Source organism: Gobio gobio (assembly GCF_949357685.1).
Source record: "Gobio gobio genome assembly, chromosome: 24".
In the NCBI taxonomy this organism is placed as follows: domain Eukaryota; kingdom Metazoa; phylum Chordata; class Actinopteri; order Cypriniformes; family Gobionidae; genus Gobio; species Gobio gobio.
The window spans coordinates 37359428-37381367 of record NC_137120.1 but is presented as its reverse complement, the minus strand read 5'-3'; the positions used below and the strand labels follow the sequence as shown (position 1 = coordinate 37381367).

At 37.9% G+C, this 21940-nt stretch overlaps 1 protein-coding gene across 1 annotated transcript; it reads right to left on the bottom strand.

Annotated features, from left to right (window-relative positions):
- Window positions 1–644: 644 nt before the first annotated feature.
- Window positions 645–3731, bottom strand: LOC307120643 (uncharacterized protein). Its single transcript, XM_079807761.1, has 4 exons — window positions 2635–3731; window positions 2380–2535; window positions 2154–2246; window positions 645–2015 (listed from the first exon to the last, which is right to left on the bottom strand). The coding sequence occupies exons 1-4, from the start codon at window positions 3721–3723 to the stop codon at window positions 1698–1700; spliced, it is 1656 nt and encodes a 551-aa protein (XP_079663887.1). The 5' UTR covers window positions 3724–3731; the 3' UTR covers window positions 645–1697.
- Between the last annotated feature and the right edge of the window lie 18209 nt (window positions 3732–21940).

Here is a 21940-nt window from a genome sequence, read left to right as displayed (position 1 = left end):
AAAAAATAACAACAGCACAACTATTGGAGCAGACACTTTTTTTTTTTACTCAGAAATTGCTAGTAAACTTCACAAATAATTACAAAGAAAGAGAAAAAAAATGCAGAACTGTGAAGAAAGTCTTCAATAGCATTTTTATTGTAAATATTTTACAGTGTAAATCGGCATAGTTATAGCAAAATAAATATATATTTTATTAATACACCAGTTAAAAGTTAAAGGTTAAACACTAGTGCTGTCCGATTAATCGCGTCCAAAATAAAAGTTTGTGTTTACATAATATAGCTATGTGTTTACTTATTATATAAATACACTCATTCATGAATATATATTTAATAATTATTTACATGCACTCAAAAAAATATTTAACCCCAAAAGTTAAAACTTATGTATTTCAATTAGATGACAATTTTCCATCCAATTTAATCACATAAATCCAATGTAAAAGTTAACATTTTATTTAAGCTTCACCATCATGTTCTATTGACGTGAATTAATTAAATAACTTTTATGTGAATTGATTAACTGTTATTTAAGATTGTGTATTGAATAAACTTTACTCATTTAAAATAAATTGTTGTTACTTGCTTTATATAACTCTTACATTTCCTTAATTCTATTAAATAAATGGTCAAAAACATGTTACATTTTTAAACATTTATTGTGTTACATAAACAAACATCCAGTCTCACATAAAAAAAAAAAAAAATGCAAGGACATCATACAGTACTTAACAAATTATGTTGTTTGTAAGTTTTTACTTTCAGTCACATGCATACTCTTAAACTGGAATATCCATGGTTATGACTCATGTTACTTTTTAGTCTTAAACCTGTGTCCCAAGTAACAGGGAAACAAAAATTCAACATCAAACATTATTTTCTTTTCTTTTTTTTACATTTTCAAGGTAACATTGTGATATGACTGCATAGTACGATAATCAATTTGTGCTTTTGTCCTAATCTGGAACTTTGAACACAAATGTAATTGCTACCCGTCTTCTTAAATATTTGTTAGAACAAATAAGCTGTCAGAAGAATTTGTCTCTCTCTTACCATAAACATCAGTTACTCAGTACAGTCAAATGAAAATCTCTAAAATGTTCTTGATACCATTCACACAGTATCTTCACAACAAAAATCAAACTGCTCTTGACGATACACTTTAAAGATGTTTTGTTTGGGAAAAAAAAAAAAAAAGGGAAGTAACCTGAAGGGTTGTTTTACTTAACATATAACAGGTTTTAAACATTTTTACTTTTTTTTCTATACATATAACATAACATGTTTTCACAGGCCAGCAATATGTTTCTTACAGACTGCCTCATCTGTCTTATCAAGCTATCCATGGAGTATGCTGCATAACTAAAGATCTCCCCCAAGGATGTCCGATCTTAGTTTTGGTGGTGGAATAAGTAGCATTCCACTGTTGCTGAACTCTGTGTCAGCTGTCTGAAGCTGAATTTCAGTAGAACATGAAAAACAGGGAACTACAAAAACCTGAGGCCAAGAAATGTTCTTGACTTGGGAGATGTAACTATAACAGTCTCAGCATTGCTGCGAAATGAGTCAAACAAACAGTTCCTGGAATGAGTCAATAGCACAAAGAGCTACAAAAAGCAGGAATGGTGCATCAGGTGCAGTCTCTTGAAGATGAGAAAATATAAGATGCGTAAATCCCTTTCAGGGTATCCCTGTTCACTGAAACATTTTTATTTTCAGTGCCTGAATCTTTGAGGAAAGCTTGCTGCCATCCAAATTCATCACTACTTTCTGCAAGAATTCAAATGTGAATTTGAGATTCTGAGGGTAGCTCAAGTTGAGAGCGTAGATCAGTCCGAACAGCATTGCAAATCCAAAGGAAATGCTCTTTAAGTTCTGTAGCAGCTTCACACCGTCTATTACTACTCCAACATCCTCTGGCTGGTCCTCAGCACCAGCACCTTCTTTACGGACCAAAAAAAGCCCCAGAGTGGTCTCAGAAATTCCTCTCTCTGCTTCTTCAGAATTGCAGTCCTAAGCAAAAAAAAACAACAAAAGAACAAAAAGAAAGAAAGAAAAAGGTTCAGTTTCACTGAAATATTGGTAACTTACAGGTTGTCAATATGTTTAGGTCAACAATATATTTAGGTTACAAAAAGTGCATATACAAACCTCAAATTCTTTCACGACTGTTGTAATGTCCTCATTGAGGTACACACACAGACTTTGTATGAGACAGTCTCGTTTGATGTGTATGTCGTCACACTGAAAATTATGGCACAATAATATATTTTAATTAATAATAATAATAATATTAATAATATACAATAATAAAAACACTGATTATAGTTCAATATTTGTAATTCGTTATAAAAAAATCAAATGCAGTTTACCACACCTTGTCTGAAATAGCCATAATGCGTGATAACTTCTGTCCAGAAGCGCCACCTTTGCTGCTGAAAATCTTGTGCAGATTAACAGTGTATCTGTCCAGCTGCGCCATGAACTTTGACAGAAGTGGAACAGTTGTTATCCGCATGAATTCTGCATTTATCTGAGGAAAAAATAATGATGGGCATAAAATATAGTCATACAGTGGAGAAATGTATTGTAATTTACAATTTATTATTAGGTAAATATCAATAAAACTTACTTCGTTTACTGTGAACAGTGCAGGCCACCTGGTTTGTAAATCAGACACCATTGCCAAGTCTTCAACCAACTCTTGTCGTCTATAGGAGAAGGTCAATTGCATCTTTTCCTTGATGACAGCCTCATTATTTCTCTTTTTCACTTCAGTTAAGAGCGCAATTCTTTCCTTCTCCATGCTCTCTTCGGTTTCTCCTTTTGGGAGGCAAGGAAGGAAATTTACCTCAGCTTTTCTTGGCTTTTTGATGTTTGATGCTGCTTTACCTTGACCTTTACGTTTGTTCCTAAGAGAATTCACAGTGATTTCAGGGTGTCCAATCTTGCTGAGTTTTGAGCGAAAGTTAGACATCTTAATCTTTAAATAATGTTTCCATCCTTCATGGCCAGTGCGAGTTCCTTTTTCCCTCAAGCAAGGGTGGGCATTTATCAGGGCTTCAGCTGCCTGATCAAGCTGACTATCAGTGGGGTATGCTGCATACTTAAATATCTCCTCAGCCATGCCTTCAAGGATGTCCGATCTTAGTTTTGGTGGTGGAATAAGTAGCATTCCACTGTTGCTGAACTCTGTGTCAGCTCTCTGAAGCTGAATTTCAGCAGAACAAGAAAATCGAGGAACAACAAAAACCTGAGGCCAAGAACTGGTTCTTGACTCCGGCGATGTAAATATAACAGTCTCAGTGCTGCTGCAAAACGAGTCATCAGATATGTTGAGTTCCTGGACAATAGAACAAGGGTTAACATCTCTCATGTCAGGAGTATCAGAGCTACAAGTTGAACTGGGCGAAGGAACAGGAATGGTGCAGCAGGTAGGTGCATCAGGTGCAGTCTCTTGAATGCTGGAGTCTTCAGTTGATAGAAAAATCAATTTCAATGTATCCCTGTCTTCAATTTGACTGATTGACATGAGATTCATGTATTCATTTCCAAAGTCCTTATCTTTGTACTGGAGTCTGAACTTTTGCTTCACCCCAAAAACAGTCATTATTTCAAGGACAAGGTCATCCACAGACTTTGGGATTCCTGTCTTAAGTGCAAGTTTCCTTGCATCGTCATCCCCACCAAAAACAATCCTCAGAATGGCCGGACTTGACATTTTTCTCTCCTTTTCTAAAAGAGGGAATAAAGCAGAAAAGGCATAAATCATTAATTAATATGAATAATTATTACTATTAATTAGTATTAATAAATAATTAATGCACAACATTAAAGAAACACTACGAATTTTTGGGACTTTATCTTATTCACCGTATCCCCCAGAGTTAGAGGAGTCCATACACACAATTCTCATCTCTGTCCGTGCCATAACTCTGTCTGACGCCCCCGCCGCTAGCCTAGCTTAGCACAAAGACTGGAGGTAAACGGCTCCATCTAATCCGACGCTTAATAAGAGACAAAATAACACTAACATTTTCCCATTTACATGTTGTGATTTGTATAGTTACATTCTGTATTAAGACCAATGGAAAATTAAGTTTAGATTTTCTAGGCCGATATGGCGAGGAACTATACTCTCATTCCGGCATGATAATTAAGGAGCTTTGCTGCCGTACCACTGGAGGAGCGGAGCAATGATATTACGCAGCACTTTATAATAGGCTAACTTCCGTCATCATAACCAAAATGACAACCTGCTTGCACAGACATTGTGCAGGGGACTATTTTCAGGCGCTGCGTAATATCATGGCACCGCTGCACCCGTGGTACGGCAGCAAAGCTCCTTGATTATTAAGCCGGAATGAGAGTATAGTTCCTAGCTTTATCAGTCTAGAAAATCACACCTTTTAATTTTTCATTTGCCTTAGTACACGATTTAACTATACACATCACAACATGTAAATAGAAAAAGGCTGGCGTTATTTTCTCACTTATTGAGCAGTGTATTAAATGGAGCCGTTTACCTCCAGTCTTTGTGCTAAGCTAGGCTAGCAGTGGGTGCGGCAGACAGAGATATGGCATGCACGGAGATGAGAATGGTATGTATGGACTTATCTAACTCTGGGGGTTACGGTGATTAAGCTAAAGTCTCAAAAAGTCGGCGTGTTCCTTTAAATAAATAAAAAAACACTTAAAAAACGTAAAAACACTTTACCTTAGATAGTGATGTGCCTCTTCAGCGTTACCATCCGTCTCCCTCCAACTATATAATCATACAGTGGATAAACATCAGTTAGCTGTTCAAGATCAACCAAGGCAACCTCTCTACCAGGAGAGACAGTCAACTGAAAAGCTCTAAAATGTTCTTGATACCATGCACACAGTATCTTCACAACAAAATTCAAACTGCTCTTGACGATACACATTTGAAGAATTTCAGCAAACTCTGGCAGGCCACCAGATGACCCAAATGAAATGAGCATTCCAGTTCTATAGTTGATCCCATTGTTTGTGACATTTTTTGCAAGATGGACCTCATTAATTCCTGGGTATTTCTGTCTCAAACCTGCTACTACTTCCTTGTTTAACACATCCACAGGAAGTGTGGAGACACGTGTAACTTCTAGTGTGGACTTCTTAAGCCTACAGGAATGGATTTGATAAGCAATCATTTGCTGGTGTCTGGTAGCCAGTGTGAGCATTATGTTTCTGAAACAATTTGTGTGGCGAGCAACTTTCTTAAAGAAACTATGCTTCGCCTCAAACCTCATAGTCCACTGCCCAACAAGAGGTCCAAAATTTTTTATCATTTGTGGATAGTGTTCCACATAATGATGTTTTGGTAACAGTTGTGCTGGGAAAAGTTTGACAAATCTGTGTCTGTGCTCTATAATTTTGCAGTTTAAGTAGGCTATCGTTTCTTCGTTTTGAATAGGGGCAACAGCAAGCTCAACAATTTCTTTCAAATCAAGAAGTACAAGCCAGGCTGGCTCACCCTCTGGTATCAAGTCTCCAATAATGAATGGAAGCAATCTCAGTAAGTTCCAATTTTCATGTGCATTACCTCCAATGCTCCTCTTTGAGGCATAGGTACATGGAATAATGTGAGGTCTGTTGGTTCTATCACCCCACTTGTAGGGAAAGTTCAAGATCAATGTGTTCAGAGTATCAAGAGACAGATACTTCTTGGAAACAAATTCTTTTAAACACAGTGCAAGTTCCACTGGCACAATGCCCTCAAATAGGTCGTGCACAATATCAGGAGGGTAGCCTTGAGTTACATGAAAGTAGGATAATTTCTCTGTTAACACACACCCCCTTTTTACTCCACAAATTATGGCAGAATTTTCCCTTGCAGATGTAACATGTGCCTCGTGAATTTCCTTTGTTCTAAGGGCAAAATCCCCAGTCTGAACAGATTCAGCCTGGATCTCCAACCTCTTCCCTACACAAAACCTGCAAAAGTACTCACCAGAGAAGCTTTCTATGAAGCCTGCTAAACTGTGGGCCCCTAGATTATCTGCAATGACAGACTGGACTGTACCTTTTACAAACCGCCCAAGTTCTGGAACATAAACTCCATGACTCTCTAAAGTAATCAATTCCTGCAAAAGGGGCTCTAAAATTGTGTCATATCCATATGATTTTACATGTTCAGTCTTGCATAAAACTGCCAAATAGATAGATGAAAGTGTTGAATTGCATCCAGGTGGCAAGTTATTCAAAATCCAATAGACCCCGCAAAGTTTGTGTTTCTTGCGTGAGGTTCCCAGGGGGTTACAGAGCTCAAAATCATCAATGTACAATGACAAAGATATTTTCAATTCGTCTCCACAAAAAAAAAGAATTATCCTTGCAATAAAGACCATCTCTTATGGACCTATACTGCTGTTCTTTCTCTACCCCTGAAACAGTTGTCTGTCTCTTGTGGTCAACAGTAACACAATTTAAAATATTACTGCAACTAAACAGCAGCTGTAGAGAAGGTAAAATAGGTATATACTGATAGGTCTTTTTAGTCTTTTGATCAAGAATAAACTCAACAGGATCTACAACACTTACATGTTCCTTGTAGAACTGCTTCCGCTTAAAAGCTGTGGCAAGGGGACCACCTTTTTCTATGGCTTTAACCAAGGGATTTGACCTGCCCACTGCTTCAGTAAGCTCTTGAATGACAGACTCATCAACTTCTAAGTTGTGATTTGTAAGAATGTCAGAAATGATGCTACAAGTGACTGGAATTGATGCTGAGGTTAATGAATAATGTAGTTCTTGAAGTAATTCATCAACTGCTGTGGCTGGGACATGCAAAATATTTTCCAACTTTAATAAAACAAGGGCAATGTTCAGCACACTTGCCTCAGAAATATCTTCATCATCATTATCATCACTGCATGATTCTAACAAAGATTCTGTTGGACATGAGGGAAAATCAGTAGGAGGACTGGCTGACTTCTGACAGTCTGCTGTGATTGTGACAACATCTAATTTAAAGTCAGTTAGAACATGTGGATTGTGCTTCCTATTTTTGTGTGTATGAAAGGTATTATAAATGTTACTTTTAAATGCACATCCTTTAAACACACAAGTCACAGTTTCATGTTTACGCAAATGTTCATTTAGATGACTGAAATAATCTCTTTCATTTGACTCGATGCATGCACACAGCTGACATGAGAATGTGGCTGACTGTTCTTGTTTTGGAGATGACTGATCATGGTGGGCACGGTATATGTGTCTTAGAAGGTTATTCCATGATTTAAAAGTGCAAGGACAATTACTGTATACACAAGGATGCCTGAACCTTGCCCCAAAATGTCCATGTTTAAGCTTAGAATGTTTCAATAGCTCATACCTACTAGATACTTCTATGCCACACACTTTACATTGCCACATAGCCAAACTCCCATATCTGAAACCCAAAAAGAGAGAGAACAACAGGCATCAACACCTTTGCAAAAGAAATTAAACAAGTCAATTGTAATTAGTACCACTTGAGGTTGTATTAGTTAACATTAGTTAATGCATTAGTTAACATGAACTAATAATGAACTTCACTTATAAATCATTTTTATTTGTCTTTGTTAATGTTAATTTCTAAAATCGTGTTAATGCACTGTGAACTAACATGAACAAATCGTGAATAGCTGTATTTTTATTGACTAATGTTAACAAAGATTAACTTATGCTGAACAGAGGTGTTGTTCATGGTTAGTTCATGTTAACTAATGCATTAACTAATGTTAACTAATACAACCTTATTGTAAAGTGCTACCATTTAATTTTATTTCAAAGCAAAAAAATACACATACCATAATTGAGTAATTGTGCCACACTGGAACAAGAAATGTTGGTATAGTGTCACATCGATGAGGTCTCTGAAATAGCAAAGGCAATATAACGTTAGTTTGATTAGTTTATAATAAAATTACAACCCCTGAAAATAAAGTATATTCCACTTAATGGATGGACACACATTCTATAAACCATTGCATGTAAATACTCCCTTTCACGGACGATTTAATGTCTGTGCAACTTTTTGGCATAATCAAAATATATTTCTAGCAATGTAAGTTAACTTTACATCGAAATGACAACACGTTTTAAAAATGACGCACATATAACGTTTGTCAGTAGGCCTATATCATAAAATGATCAAAGTAACAAATATTATTAAGAGTTTTGCTTTAAAAAATAAATCCAATATACAATATACACTTTTACATGTATAAAACTTTCGATTGATTATGTTTGAGTGACGTTTTGGCCTATTAACGTTAAAATCAAACTGTAAGATGCACATGGAGACGCAGCCGAAAACAGATCATTCCTCTCAAGTGCAGCCATGACAAAACTAAGTCAAGATCGATATCAAATCATAAAAATCGTTTTTGTTTAAGTCTAAGAAATTTATAAATATAGAAAATATCTTACCTTGTCGAATATTTCACATCTGTTCACCCAAATCACAGAACAGATGCTGAGTGCTGATGGCGCCTCCACCGGCTTGCCGCCTTCCTTGAGTTTTTTTTTTTTTTTTTTTAAAGGCGCATGCGCAACTAATGCGCATTTGCCACATATGGAAACAATTCAAGTATAGTGTATGTAATTTGATCAGGTTGGACTTGGATCCATTATATTCATGTTGTGTAAGACTAATTTAGATCAATAATGCTTATTTTATAAATTTTTAAATATGTTTTATTTGAATTGATTGCTTAAATTCAATTACTGGCAAGAATCATTTTTTTGAGTGTGTATTTACTATATATATATATATATATATATATATATATATATATATATATATATATATATATATATATATATATATATATATATATATATATATATATATATATATATATATATATATAAATATTTTATATATAAATGTTGGGTTTTAATGTTTTATGGGGACATTCTGCATTTTTACATTTTCAAAAAACATCACTTAGTCTGATTTATAAGATGTTTTCCTCATGGGGACCAAAAAATGTCCCCACAAGGACGAGGATTTTGGATATTACCATCTTTGTGGGTACATTTTGTCACACACACACACACACGCGCACACACGCACACACGCAGACACGCAGACACACACACATACGCAGACACACACACACACACACACACACACACGCATTTTATGTTGAATACTAAGATCATTTTGTAGCTACAATAAACTTAAAACTTCAAATCTCAAAAAAGTGCTCACAAAGTCCAAACCCATCCATCATCAAGGTCCCATAACGCTCATCTCTCCCCATGTAAAGTGCAGTAGGTCAGTCTCAAACAAAGGCTGAACCTGTGTACTTTTGCTGAACAAAACTCTCCGATGATCTCTGATAATATACAAGTGTAACCAAACATCAGCACGAAACCACATAAATCCATAGAAAATAATTGGATTACAAAACAACTCCAAAGAACAAGAACAAGCTCAGGCCCATTCGTAATATAGCTAAAAAGCCACATGACAACCAACTAGGACAGAAAACAGGCAACATAAATTACATAAGACAGCATTTATAAGAGTCCTCACACCATAAAACATTAAGGGGAAAAGGTTGGTGTGTGTATGAGTGAGTGAGTGAGTAAATATGTGAGTATTAGTGGAAAAGAGAGGGTAAGGAATATTAGATTGTAAACCTATTATCTGATCCACACTCCGGAGCAGAAAGTGGCAGTAATGCACCAAATAAGCTGGATGCCAAACACTGTAAAACAAGAAAGAAGAACATATTAATGGCTAAATCCGAAATCGCCCCCTATACCCTTAGACCCCGTCCACACAGAGACGCGTTCAGCTGTATATGTAAAAAGTTTGTACCGTATCAGCGTTTCGTCCACGGATCTGGTGTTTTGGGAGCATGAAACCGATATTTTTTGAAACCGGCTCCCAGAGTGGATAAATCTGAAAACGACATCCTTGCGTTTTCATGTGTACAGCCAATCCGTATATTTTGTGAAACGGTGATGTCATCACACCACGTCCCGCACGGAAAAGACTAGAAAGGGATAAAACTACGGGTATTGGGCATGCACACATCAATATTGCATCATTTAATTACTGTATTTGAATTATTGTAAGGGTAGGGTTAGGTGTAGGCGTTAATATATTTACATTTATATTTATGCATTTGGCAGACGCTTTTATGCAAAGCGAATTACATTGCATTCAAGGTACACATTTTACATTTAATCAGTTCTTGCTTTCCCTGGGAATCGAACCCATGACCTTGGCGTTGCTAGCGCCATGCTCTACTGTTTGAGCTAAAGGAAAGCTGTAAAAAATAAAACATCTGGTAAGTAGCACATTTATTTATTGTTATTTTATCGTGAGGTTTTGCCTCACTTCCTACCATTGCTGTACCCCTTCTCATAGATATACCTCATAGATATACATAATAAAGGCTAGATGTCTCGTCCGCGCTGCTGGCCAATAGAGGTCGACGTCCGCACCTGGCGGCCATCTTGTCAAAGTCAAAGTGTTACACTCACTCGTAACATTGTGTTTTAATGTTGGTGTACTTTTTAAATAACCATAACTTGCTCAATTGCCCGATTTTCTAACTGTTTGGTTTGTTATAAACGTCAGAGATGTAGTTATGACACTGCATACTTATGAATAATTATTCATAATTTGTTCAAGCATCCAGAATTATAGCCACGTTAATAACGTTTGTAAGAAACCAAACCATTTGTAAATTCGTCAAGATTTCAGCGAGATAAGAGTATTTGTGTTTGTGCAGATCACTCGCCTTACATCAGGTACCACAGAGCCCGCCAGAAAGCTTGCCTGTGACAAGATGGCCGCCGGTGATGACGTTAGAGACTCCGTCGTAAGACATTTAGCCTTTATTATGTATATCTATGCCCCTTCTAGCCACAACTCTTCTTCTCCATTTTTAGTGTATTTCTGTGGCAGAATTACAGCGCCACATACTGGCCTGGCATGTATACTACATCGTTTTGAGTCGGTTTCAGTGCTCTCGCGTGTACGCAGATATTTCTTGAAAGGAGGGGAAAAAAAGATTGGATCGGAAAGCTCTGGCTTCTTGTGGACGGGGCCTTAAATAGGGCATTGTTTGAGGGGACAGCCATTTGTAGTGGTGTCCGAAACCATAGTGGACATTATTGAGTGCACTCATTCTATCCCACATTGCACTGCAATAACGAGTGTACAGCCGATGTACACACAGAGGCTGTCTGAATTCGCTCACTTGTTTTCATTCACTCCTTCAAGTGAACTACACTCACTTAAAGGATTATTAGGAACACCTGATCAATTTCTCATTAATGCAATTATCTAATCAACCAATCACATGGCAGTTGCTTCAATGCATTTAGGGGTGTGATCCTGATCAAGACAATCTCCTGAGCTCCAAACTGAATGTCAGAATGGGAAAGAAAGGTGATTTTGAAAGGTGGTTGTTGGTGCCAGACGGGCCGGTCTGAGTATTTCACAATCTGCTCAGTTACTGGGATTTTCACACACAACCATTTCTAGGGTTTACAAAGAATGGTGTGCAAAGGGAAAAACATCCAGTATGAGGCAGTCCTGTGGGAGAAAATGCCTTGTTGATGCTAGAAGTCAGAGGAGAATGGGCCGACTGATTCAAGCTGATATAAGAGCAACTTTGACTGAAATAACCACTCGTTACAACCGAGGTATGCAGCAAAGCATTTGTGAAGCCACAACACGCACAACCTTGAGGCGGATGGGCTACAACAGCAGAAGACCCCACCGGGTACCACTCATCTCCACTACAAATAGGAAAAGAGGCTACAATTTGCACGAGCTCACCAAAATTGGACAGTTGAAGACTGGAAAAATGTTGCCTGGTCTGATGAGTCTCGATTTCTGTTGAGACATTCAGATGGTAGAGTCAGTAAACAGAATGAGAACATGGATCCATTATGCCTTGTTACCACTGTGCAGGCTGGTGGTGGTGGTGTAATGGTGTGGGGGATGTTTTCTTGGCACACTTTAGGCCCCTAAGTGCAAATTGGGCATCGTTTAAATGCCACGGCCTACCTGAGCATTGTTTCTGACCATGTCCATCCCTTTATGACCCATCCTCTGATGGCTACTTCCAGCAGGATAATGCACCATGTCACAAAGCTCGAATGTCAATGAGTTCACTGTACTAAAATGGCTCCCACAGTCACCAGATCTCAACCCAATAGAGCATCTTTGGGATGTGGTGGAACGGGAGCTTCGTGCCCGGGATGTGCATCCCACAAATCTCCATCAACAGCAAGATGCTATCCTATCAATATGGGCCAACATTTCTAAAGAATGCTTTCAGCACCTTGTTGAATCAATGTCATGTAGAATTAAGGCAGTTCTGAAGGTGAAAGGGGGTCAAACACAGTATTAGTATGGTGTTCCTAATAATCCTTTAGGTGAGTGTATTTTAGTGGACTAAAGTAGGGAACAGTGATTGAGGGTTTAGGGGGCGATTTCGGATTCAGTAGGTCCGTCTTTCTCTAAATGTCCTGTTAACACAATCTACCAAGAAAGCGGTTATATAAAATAAATCATTAAAATGTGTAAATGTAGTACTTGAGAAGTATTTTTATGATTAGCACAGCTGAAAATGGTTGTGAAGCTTAAAGAGGTGTGGAGAAAAAAAAAGAAAAATCTAGACTACTTGCATAAAAAATGGGCAGTAAATGTTTATTATGGATGGATAAATCTATGTTTCAGGTGTCGAGCTGTAGTGAGAACAATTTTTCTTTTTAATACTAACACATGTACAAGTTTTTCAAAGACCCCAGATGGGCTTCATTTTACCTCTTTTAATGGCCGATAGCCACAACCAATGCACTGAACCATAGAAGAACTACACAACGATTTAAACAAAAGTTAAAGTCCTTGAAACCTACATGCTGCAAAGAACCAGTGAGAAACATTCATTTAAATTCTGTTTTAGATGTTAGCCCTTGCCATTTTACCATACTTTCAGTGTGAGTAGTATCTGAGAATTACTTTTCAATATCAGCTGATTATCTTGGAAGCATCCAGCTTTTTGTCTTAAAGCTTCAGGCCACCACCTTGCCTCTCTGGGCTTGTTCTTCTCCAAACCAAATTCCTGACTGGCCAAATGTGTATATCCATCTCAATCCCTTGGCACAGAGCAACTCGGATGCCACCTGGAAGAGGGTGGGATGGTTGCGCTGCCTGAGGCTGAAGTTTTAGCCGTTATATCCGCTTCTAATGCCTACAGTCTGGCTGAGAGCAGAAGTCGAGGTCCCTGTCATGAACTGGCTTTAGTGAAGGTTTTTGGGTCTCATTCCCCCTCAAGCTGTTGGATTAAAGTTTAAACCTCATGCCAAGGAAGAGCCTTTGGAATTGGACTGGAAAAAATCCTTCATCCCTCCTCACAATTGATGTGCATCTCTGAGATGGGATTTTCCTTTGAGCCGCAGCTTTGAATAGAAGATCCCCAGAAGTTGTGATCAAGGACCATTGGTATGTTCTGAAATCTTTTACCATCACAAGAGAAATATAAAAGTTTTCTCAGATCATTTGACTGAGACGGCAAAAGCTTCTGGACTTTACACTTGAGAGGATGCTTTGGAGATCCTTTTTTTTCATTCTAGTGTGGCCAAATACCTACCTGTACCAGGGCAAAAAACGTTTACCTGGAAACCCCCCTCCCAAAAAAACTTTAAAGGGTTAGTTCACCCAAGAAAATTCTGTCATAATTTACTCACCCTCATTTAGTTCACCTTCGGAACACAAATGAAGATATTTTTAATGAAATCTCTCCATTCACAGTCTACACAACTGCACTTTGATGCTTCAAAAAATCCATAAAGAGTAAAACTAATCCATATGAATTGAGAGGTTTAGTCCAAATGTTCTTGATTGCTTTATATGATGAACAGATTTAGTCAATTTAGCTTTTACTCTCATATAACATTCATCAACTCACGCAGCAGTTGTGCTAAACAGAAATTCAAGCTTGCTTGATTGCTTGACGTGCAAGAACCAATTATGTTAATTCTCGTGTTACGCAGCACGTTTGAGCTTCAGCGAGAACCAATGAGGTTCATTCCTGTGTTACGCAGCATGTTAGAGCTTCCTCAAGAACCATTGAGATTCATTCTTGTGTTACGCAGCACATTTGAGCTTCCTCAAGAACCAATGAGGTTCATTCTCGTGTTACGCAGTACGTTTGAGTTTCCTCAAGAACCAATGAGGTTCATTCTTGTGTTACGCAGCACATTTGAGCTTCCTCAAGAACCAATGAGGTTCATTCCCGTGTCACGCAGTACGTTTGAGCTTCCTCAAGAACCAATGAGGATCATTCTTGTGTTACGCAGCACATTTGAGCTTCCTCAAGAACCAATGATGTTAATTCTTGTGTTATGCAGCATGTTTGAGCTTCCTCAAGAACCAATGAGATTCATTCTCGTGTTACGCAGCACGTTTGAGCTTCCTCAAGAACCAATGAGGTTCATTCTCGTGTTACGCAGCACGTTTGAGCTTCCTCAAGAACCAGTGAGATACATTCTTGTGTTATGCAGCATGTTTGAGCTTCCTCAAGAACCAATGAGGTTCATTCCTGTGTCACGCACGTTTGAGCTTCCTCAAGAACCAATGTGTTTCATTCTCATGTTACGCAGCACGTTTGAGCTTCCTCAAGAACCAATGAGGTTCATTCCCATGTCACACACGTTTGAGCTTCCTCAAGAACCAATGTGTTTCATTCTCATGTTACGCAGCACGTTTGAGCTTCCTCAAGAACCAATGAGGTTCATTCTCATGTTACGCAGCACTTTTGAGCTTCAGCGAGAACCAATGAGGTTCATTCCCGTGTTACGCAGCACGTTTGAGCTTCCTCAAGAACCAATGAGGTTCATTCTCGTGTTCTCATTCATAGTGCTCTTGTGTATCTGTTTTTTTAATGAAGATGACATTTTAAAATGAAAATGAAGACCCTCACCTTATAAAATGAATCTAAAAGACATTCAATAAAGTGAACTGCAAACTTCTTCACCAGCTTGAATGTGAAAAACATAGGTTGGACTTTTCTGTAATTTATTCTAAAAAAAATAAAAACCCTTCTGAAATAATATGTCTTGAGATGCTAAATCAGAATCTTTCATGTTTTAAAAGGTCATGCTGTCGCATAAAGGTGGCAGTTTAGGAAACCTGTCACTCTGAAAGCCCTCTTAGACCTTGAAATACAACTTCAAAGGTCTCTTATTAAAATGTTCATCTCTTCCATGCAGTTTTTTCCTAGGAAAGAACTGACTTTGTGCTAGCAGCACAGATTTCAAGTTTCTTTATTCTCAAAGTCCTCAACACGCATAAAGGCATTGAAATTTGATTTAAAAAAGAAGAAATTGAAATTCAATGACATTGACATACAATTAATTATTCCCTCAGTGCTATAAGAGACACTTTTCTGTCAGTTTAAGTTCAGATCTACGGAGGCCTATTTAACGCTAACTTCTCTAAAGCTATTTTAGGCAAAAACTATTCCTATCAATGTCTTTCATGCTGAGCTTTTGACTGAGATTGTCTCGCTATCACAAACACAAACACACACGTGTTTCCCCCCCCATCTGAAACTGGCTTTTGTCAGTATGTTCTGTTGACAAGGCTCCAGTCTTGCTTTCTTTGCTCTAACGCTCATAAACAAACTTCACAGGGGGTTGAGTGTCAAATCAGCAGGTAACAAGCCAAACCGTCTCCATTCTCCACGACACACTGAGCGGTATGTCATTTAAGGTAGTATTTGGTCATTTATGAAATGTTAATGAGTACGTTCAGGCCCAAATCCGTCAAAGCTTTTGTACGGTCCTGTTTCAAGCCGTTAACTTCGACAAAACTGAGAGGAAAGTTATTCACTTCTTCAACTCTTGCTGTGCTTATAGTCATCGTTATTTCTGAAAATTTCTCAGAAGATAGTGAAATCTTTTTTTGACTCTTGTAGATAAACTATAAAACGGAGTTGTCTTACCCTTTTGTACCATTTAAAAAAAAAGGAATTTCTTTTTCAAGTTTGCTATCATCTAGTAGTTAATTCTAAATGTAAACAAGTCATATTTTACCACTTCAGGCCTAAAGTACAGGATCTTAAAGGTGCACTATGTAACTTTTCCGTCCGCTAGAGGTCGCCTATTCAAAACAAAGGCGTAGTTTGATGACGCCAAGTTTGAGCGCAGAATCTTGGGACGTGGTCTTCACCTCACAGCCGGTGGAAATCGTGTTCATGGATGTAATTATTAACGTTACTGTAGTATGAAGCAGAGCAGGATGAGTGTTGTGGAACTGAGACCCAGTTCTGGAGCAATTGTTAATAAGATGAACGCAACACACGCCTCGCGAGCAGCGGGACTTTTATTATGCCACAATCGCCGGCGCCATTTCCGTTTTTCCGGTCATGAGTATGAGGTAACGCAGCTCTGTTTATCATATTAGATACATTTGAGTGTGTTGAAAAAGATGAACCTTTAAAAAACACTATTATTTAATTCAATGAATCCTTGGTGAGTAAAAACATATATATTATTTTTTTACCCTTCACTTAAACCAATAATTATTTAAACCCCATAGTAATGTTGGAATTTATATACTTATAAATTAAATTAAATCAAAACATGTTTTGACAATCCTGTTACATTCAAATTGTTTTATGGATGAAAGCTACGGGGTTGAATTTGGTGCATAATCTATTAGGCCAGGAAAATATCATTGCACTATATGTGTCAGTAATAATAACAACAACAACAACAACATGTGTACTCCACATCCACCCGCAATCTAACCATCCCCCCCAAAAAAATTCCCATCTGAGGCTGGATTTTACCACCAGCTCTCCAAACAGTGGGGTAAACAAGGAAAAATCTTTATGACCGGCTGTTAAAAAGCTCTATAAAGCTGACTGTAAATGTTTTCAGGCCAAACCCGCAAAGACATCAGTGTCTGAGCATTATCAAGCTCAGGAAGGACTCTGATAGCTCGTCCTCTCCTAGAGCTTTCCCCTGACCGCTTAAAGCTACTTCACAAGAGAGAAAACATCATCCGGATGCTTTGATCTTAACCCTCTCCCAGGGAATCACAGACTACGGGGCTGAAACCTGTTCCAGATGTCACCCGTGATGTTTACGATGAGAAAACGCAAACTAAAACCACGTCAAAGGAGTATCTGACTTCTCGCTACTGATTGTCAGTCGTCCGACGACTTGCTGAGAACCCACTTGTTTAAATGGACTTTTAATGTTTTTGTTAGTATTTTCAGAGTACACTAAAGACAATCCAAATAGCCTCCATTTAATTTGGACTTGAATTAGGCACTCTCAGAAAGAAAGGTACAGTGGAGGTACAATTTTGTTCCTTGGGGAACAAAACGTATAACTGTACCTTTAAATATACACAATTGGTCCGTAGGGTACAATTATACAATTGTTTTCCTCTTAGAGCAGAGGGCAAGTTCAGTCCTAGTGAGCCACTGACCTGCATAGTTTGGCTCCAACCCTGAAAGAATTCTATAAAAGCTCTTATTGAGAATTAACAGAGGTTTAGATGTTGATGTTTTATTGAAAATGTTCGGTCACCATTATGGTGATCAGTGTTTCATTTAGTTGGGCCATTTGAGTCTTGGCTTTTTATCATAAGAAGCCATAAACAAAAATTATCATGAAGAAAAATTTTTGACTAAACTCACTGACTAAATACATTAATAAATAATAATCACCAATAATACTTTCTTGCCACAGATCAGACATTCTGAATTTTTTTTTTTCAGTGACGGCCACTTGTACCTTAAAAGGTAAAATTTTGTGCTCTTTTTTTTAAAGAGTGGGGGCAAAATGAAAAAAAAAAATTCTCATGGTTTATGTAAAAAGGTGAATTGATTAAGACATTCACTATATGTTTTAGACACATAAAACATCCGCGTTTCATGTCATTATTGGTTGCTTTAATAATAGAATTGCATATGTGACATCATTGTGTGATTATGTAAACAAATTGGTCCATTTTTCTTTTTACCGGTTCATTGAAAATAACTGTCCGAAAGAACCAGTTTGCGGAAAAGAATCTGACTTCCAATCACTAAGGTGGAGCTGGGGAAGGTGGAGGGTTTCTGAAAGTGAGCTGGAATTTCTACAGCAAATGCGGAGCAGTATTTAAAGGATAAGCATAAGCAGAAACCAATCAGATGTGCCATATAGAGAAAGACGTGATTGCAAGCAGATGGAGTTAAATGGTTCATCCAAAAATGAAAATTCTGTCATCATTTACTCACCCTGAAGTTGTCCTAAACCTGCATACATTTATTTTTTACACTGTAAAAAAAAAATCTGGTCTCCAATTGAACATTTTCTAGTGACTGATCACATCAAAATTTTTTAGTTGGCCAAATTGAATTTCTGTGAATTAAATTGCATTAATTCACAGAAATTCAATTTGGCCAACTGAAAAATTTCAGAATTTCAAATTCAAAATTTAAAAAAAGTGTGTAATGTTTTTGCGTAAAAATATCGATTTAATAAAAAAAAAAAAAAAAAATTCTATTATATATATATATATATATATGTATTTGATTTTTTTTTTTTCATATGCAAAGAAAACTAAAAGTGATTAAAATTTATTTAAATTGCTTTCTTTGTTTAAGAATCCAAACAATCTGACATAGCAACACTGGCTCAGCCAATAGCGTGAGTTTGGGGGCGGGGCTATCTGTTTGGCTAACCAATAGAGTATCTCTGTGGAACAAAAGTGGGCATTTCTAAATGTGTGGGTGTTTACAAACTGATGGGTGTTTATAAACCATGCAATGAAAATGATCCCCTTCACCCGAACCCACCCCTAAACCCTACCCACACTGTGACGTGGGCAAATCAGGTCGCAGTGGAAAACGCCCTCTGTTTATGGCCTCGCCCACTGATCTAGTAACTCTTATTACTATCCTGCAGATTCCCATACTTGAACCAATGAGAGAAGGGAGCACAGAAATGGCATGTTTAAGTCTTTAAAACTTTTTAGTGCAAAATATTCTTACAATTATAACATGTCGTATTTCAAAGCAGGTTACACTTTAATTTGATGGTCCCTTTTTGACTAAAAGTAACTTTGCAACATGTCAACTAACACTCATTAGAGTATTAGTAGTAGACTCTCTGCGTAATATCGGCTAACTCTTTAGTGTGACGGTCCTCCAAAAGACCCTATCAGTCTACACATAATGAGAGTTAGTAGACATGTAGGTGCAACGTTACTTATAGTCAACAGAAGGTGTTAAAGTGAAACCCAAAGCTTTGAACAGGTAACACAGCTACGTACCCAGAGCAGGCCAGACACAGAACTCAAAGACAACACTAAAAGCCTCTAATGTTGCAGCACTGATGTCCTCCATCTCAGAGGTGTCTGAGAAACACTTTAATGAGGGTATAAGGGGTTTTACGGGCCCACATCATTCACAGAGCGAACAGCAGGACGTTTTGAGGTTCGTTACTGTAGACCGCAGGAGTTCTTCTCAACACTGGTGTCCACCATATGTGATTTATCATTAATTAAACATCATTACAGATCAGGCTGGACCCGTTTTATGTAACCATGTGCTCCAAGTTAATTAATCACCTTCCTCTATCAAAAGGTTAAATGTATACTCATAAATGTTAAATAGCGTTTATATGATTTCACTTACAAATAATGTGTCTCCATGGTACAGTGATTACATCAGAGAATACCTATATATATATATATATATATATATATATATATATATATATATATATATATATATAGACTGTGTGGGTTTATATATAAAAAACATTGGTTTGCTTTTAACATGTGCTTTTTTAAGTAACTTCAGATCTAAGAGCTGTTTCGGTGAGTGAATCAGCGTTATCAGAAATATCCTGTCGCTTCACTAAGAAAGCGGATCAAACAGACGTGGAGGTGGACGGTTTGAAGGCGAGTTCAGACGTGACACTGCATGTTAGATATGGACTGGTGCAGAGAAACAGAATGAGAAAGAGGGGAGCTGATGCAGGGGTCAGCGGGGGTCTGTCTGGTTGTTGGTTTGTTGAAAGTCAATACAATTTTAGCTGCGGGGGTTACAGCATCATGATAAGGAGAGCTTCAGACTGTTATTTACTGCTACAGTGTATCAAAGTTATTAAAGTTAATTCAGAAGCATGAATGCACAAGCACTCATATTGACCGGGGTGGATCATTTATAACGGCCATTTTTAAAAGCAGTACGAAAAAAGGTCCAGTTTTTGTGCACCCAAAAATAGAGCAAGTTCACTACAGATTTCTGGTAAAATATACCTAAAAATGCTTACAACAAGACTTATTTAAGAGTAAGTTATGAGAAACTTTCATCCAGGATATTAGGTTACAAGCTAGAACAGGGAACAAGTTTACAATAAACTTTAAACTTTTGTGAGATAAGGTCGGATATAAAACGGATATATTTTTAGAATCTGCCGTTGCCAAACCTCCTATGATAACATGAAAATGTCAGAACTTGTTCAACAGCACAATCTATGATATTGCTTTTATAAGCAATTAGCAATAAGTTAATACTTAATAACTTACATGTTAGACACAATATTGTCGGCTACTTTGTCTGTTTTTGCTCCGACTATGAACATATTTTCAAACAAAGCCAAGACAGATTCGGCAGAATAAATCAGTGGTGGTGATTTGTTCTTGAATGAATGAAACGCCGTGTTTGAACGAATCGGTTGAATGAATGATTCAATCTTTAGCTCTAAAGTGTTGGGGTAGCAGTTTAAGACCCCGGACCAGTAGTGAAAAATGAAGACCAAGAGTCAGGAGTGCAATTAATTAAAGACAAATTTACTGAAGAATAGTTTGCAGTTTCATCAGCAGAAGCCAGCTTCAAGTCTAATGCTGCGTTCACACCAAACGCGAATAGAGCGTCAAAATCGCGTCTACCGCGTCTAGTTGGACGCTTGAACATTTTGAATCCATTCGCGCGTCCACAGCGAATTGGACGCGCGTAGAAATTGAGTGTTTGAAGCGCGTTTCAAGGCGCTCCAGGAGAAATATGTCATAAAACACCACTCTGCCTCTTTTCATTTTCATTAAAAATATATATTAAGCATTAATAGCCACACAAATGTGGTCCAGGCAACTCCTACATTATCTCCACTGCATGTATATTTAAATATCCTTAAAAAAATTAAGTTATGAAACTTCTCTTTGCCCTCAGTCAAAACGATTTGGCAGACAACAAATTATAGATTCATGACACCAAAGATCGCCCGTTAGATCCACACAAGACGAACCACTACAGGACATCAGAGCCAGCGGCAAACGGCAGAAGGACTGGCCGAGGAAAGGCTGCTCTCGCCGGGGTTATGAGCGCTGAGCGCCCGGTGATCGCCTGGATCTCACAACTCCAAAAACACAAGATTTTTTTTTTTAAATGGGCGCTCTCTTTATAAATAAACCACAGCTTTGAGCTTTAAACAACTACATTCTCACCTGAAAAAGTCTTAAAACCTCATTTTGTGACACAATAGTAGTATTTTTTAATTATGCAGGGTTTCTGAACACGTCACTTTACCACGTGACAGCAGCAAGCAGGCTCCTGATTGGTTAACGCGGCGCGAATTGACGGCAAAGTTCAAATTTTTCAACTCTGGCGTCAGACGCGAATTTGCTTCAAACACGTGAATGCACAAAAAGCACCACTTGCGTGTAACGCGCATATCGCGCAAGACGCTCAATTCAAGTCCAATTTGCGTCATTCGCGCGGATGAGGCGGATTCGCGTCCATCACACCACGCTAAACGCGTCTAACGCGCCACAGGACCTCCAGACGCACATCAACGCGCCTTTCCATTGACTTAACATTGAAATCAGTCACTCTTGACGCTCTATTCCCATTTGGTGTGAACGCAGCATCAGACTCAATCACATTTCTTCC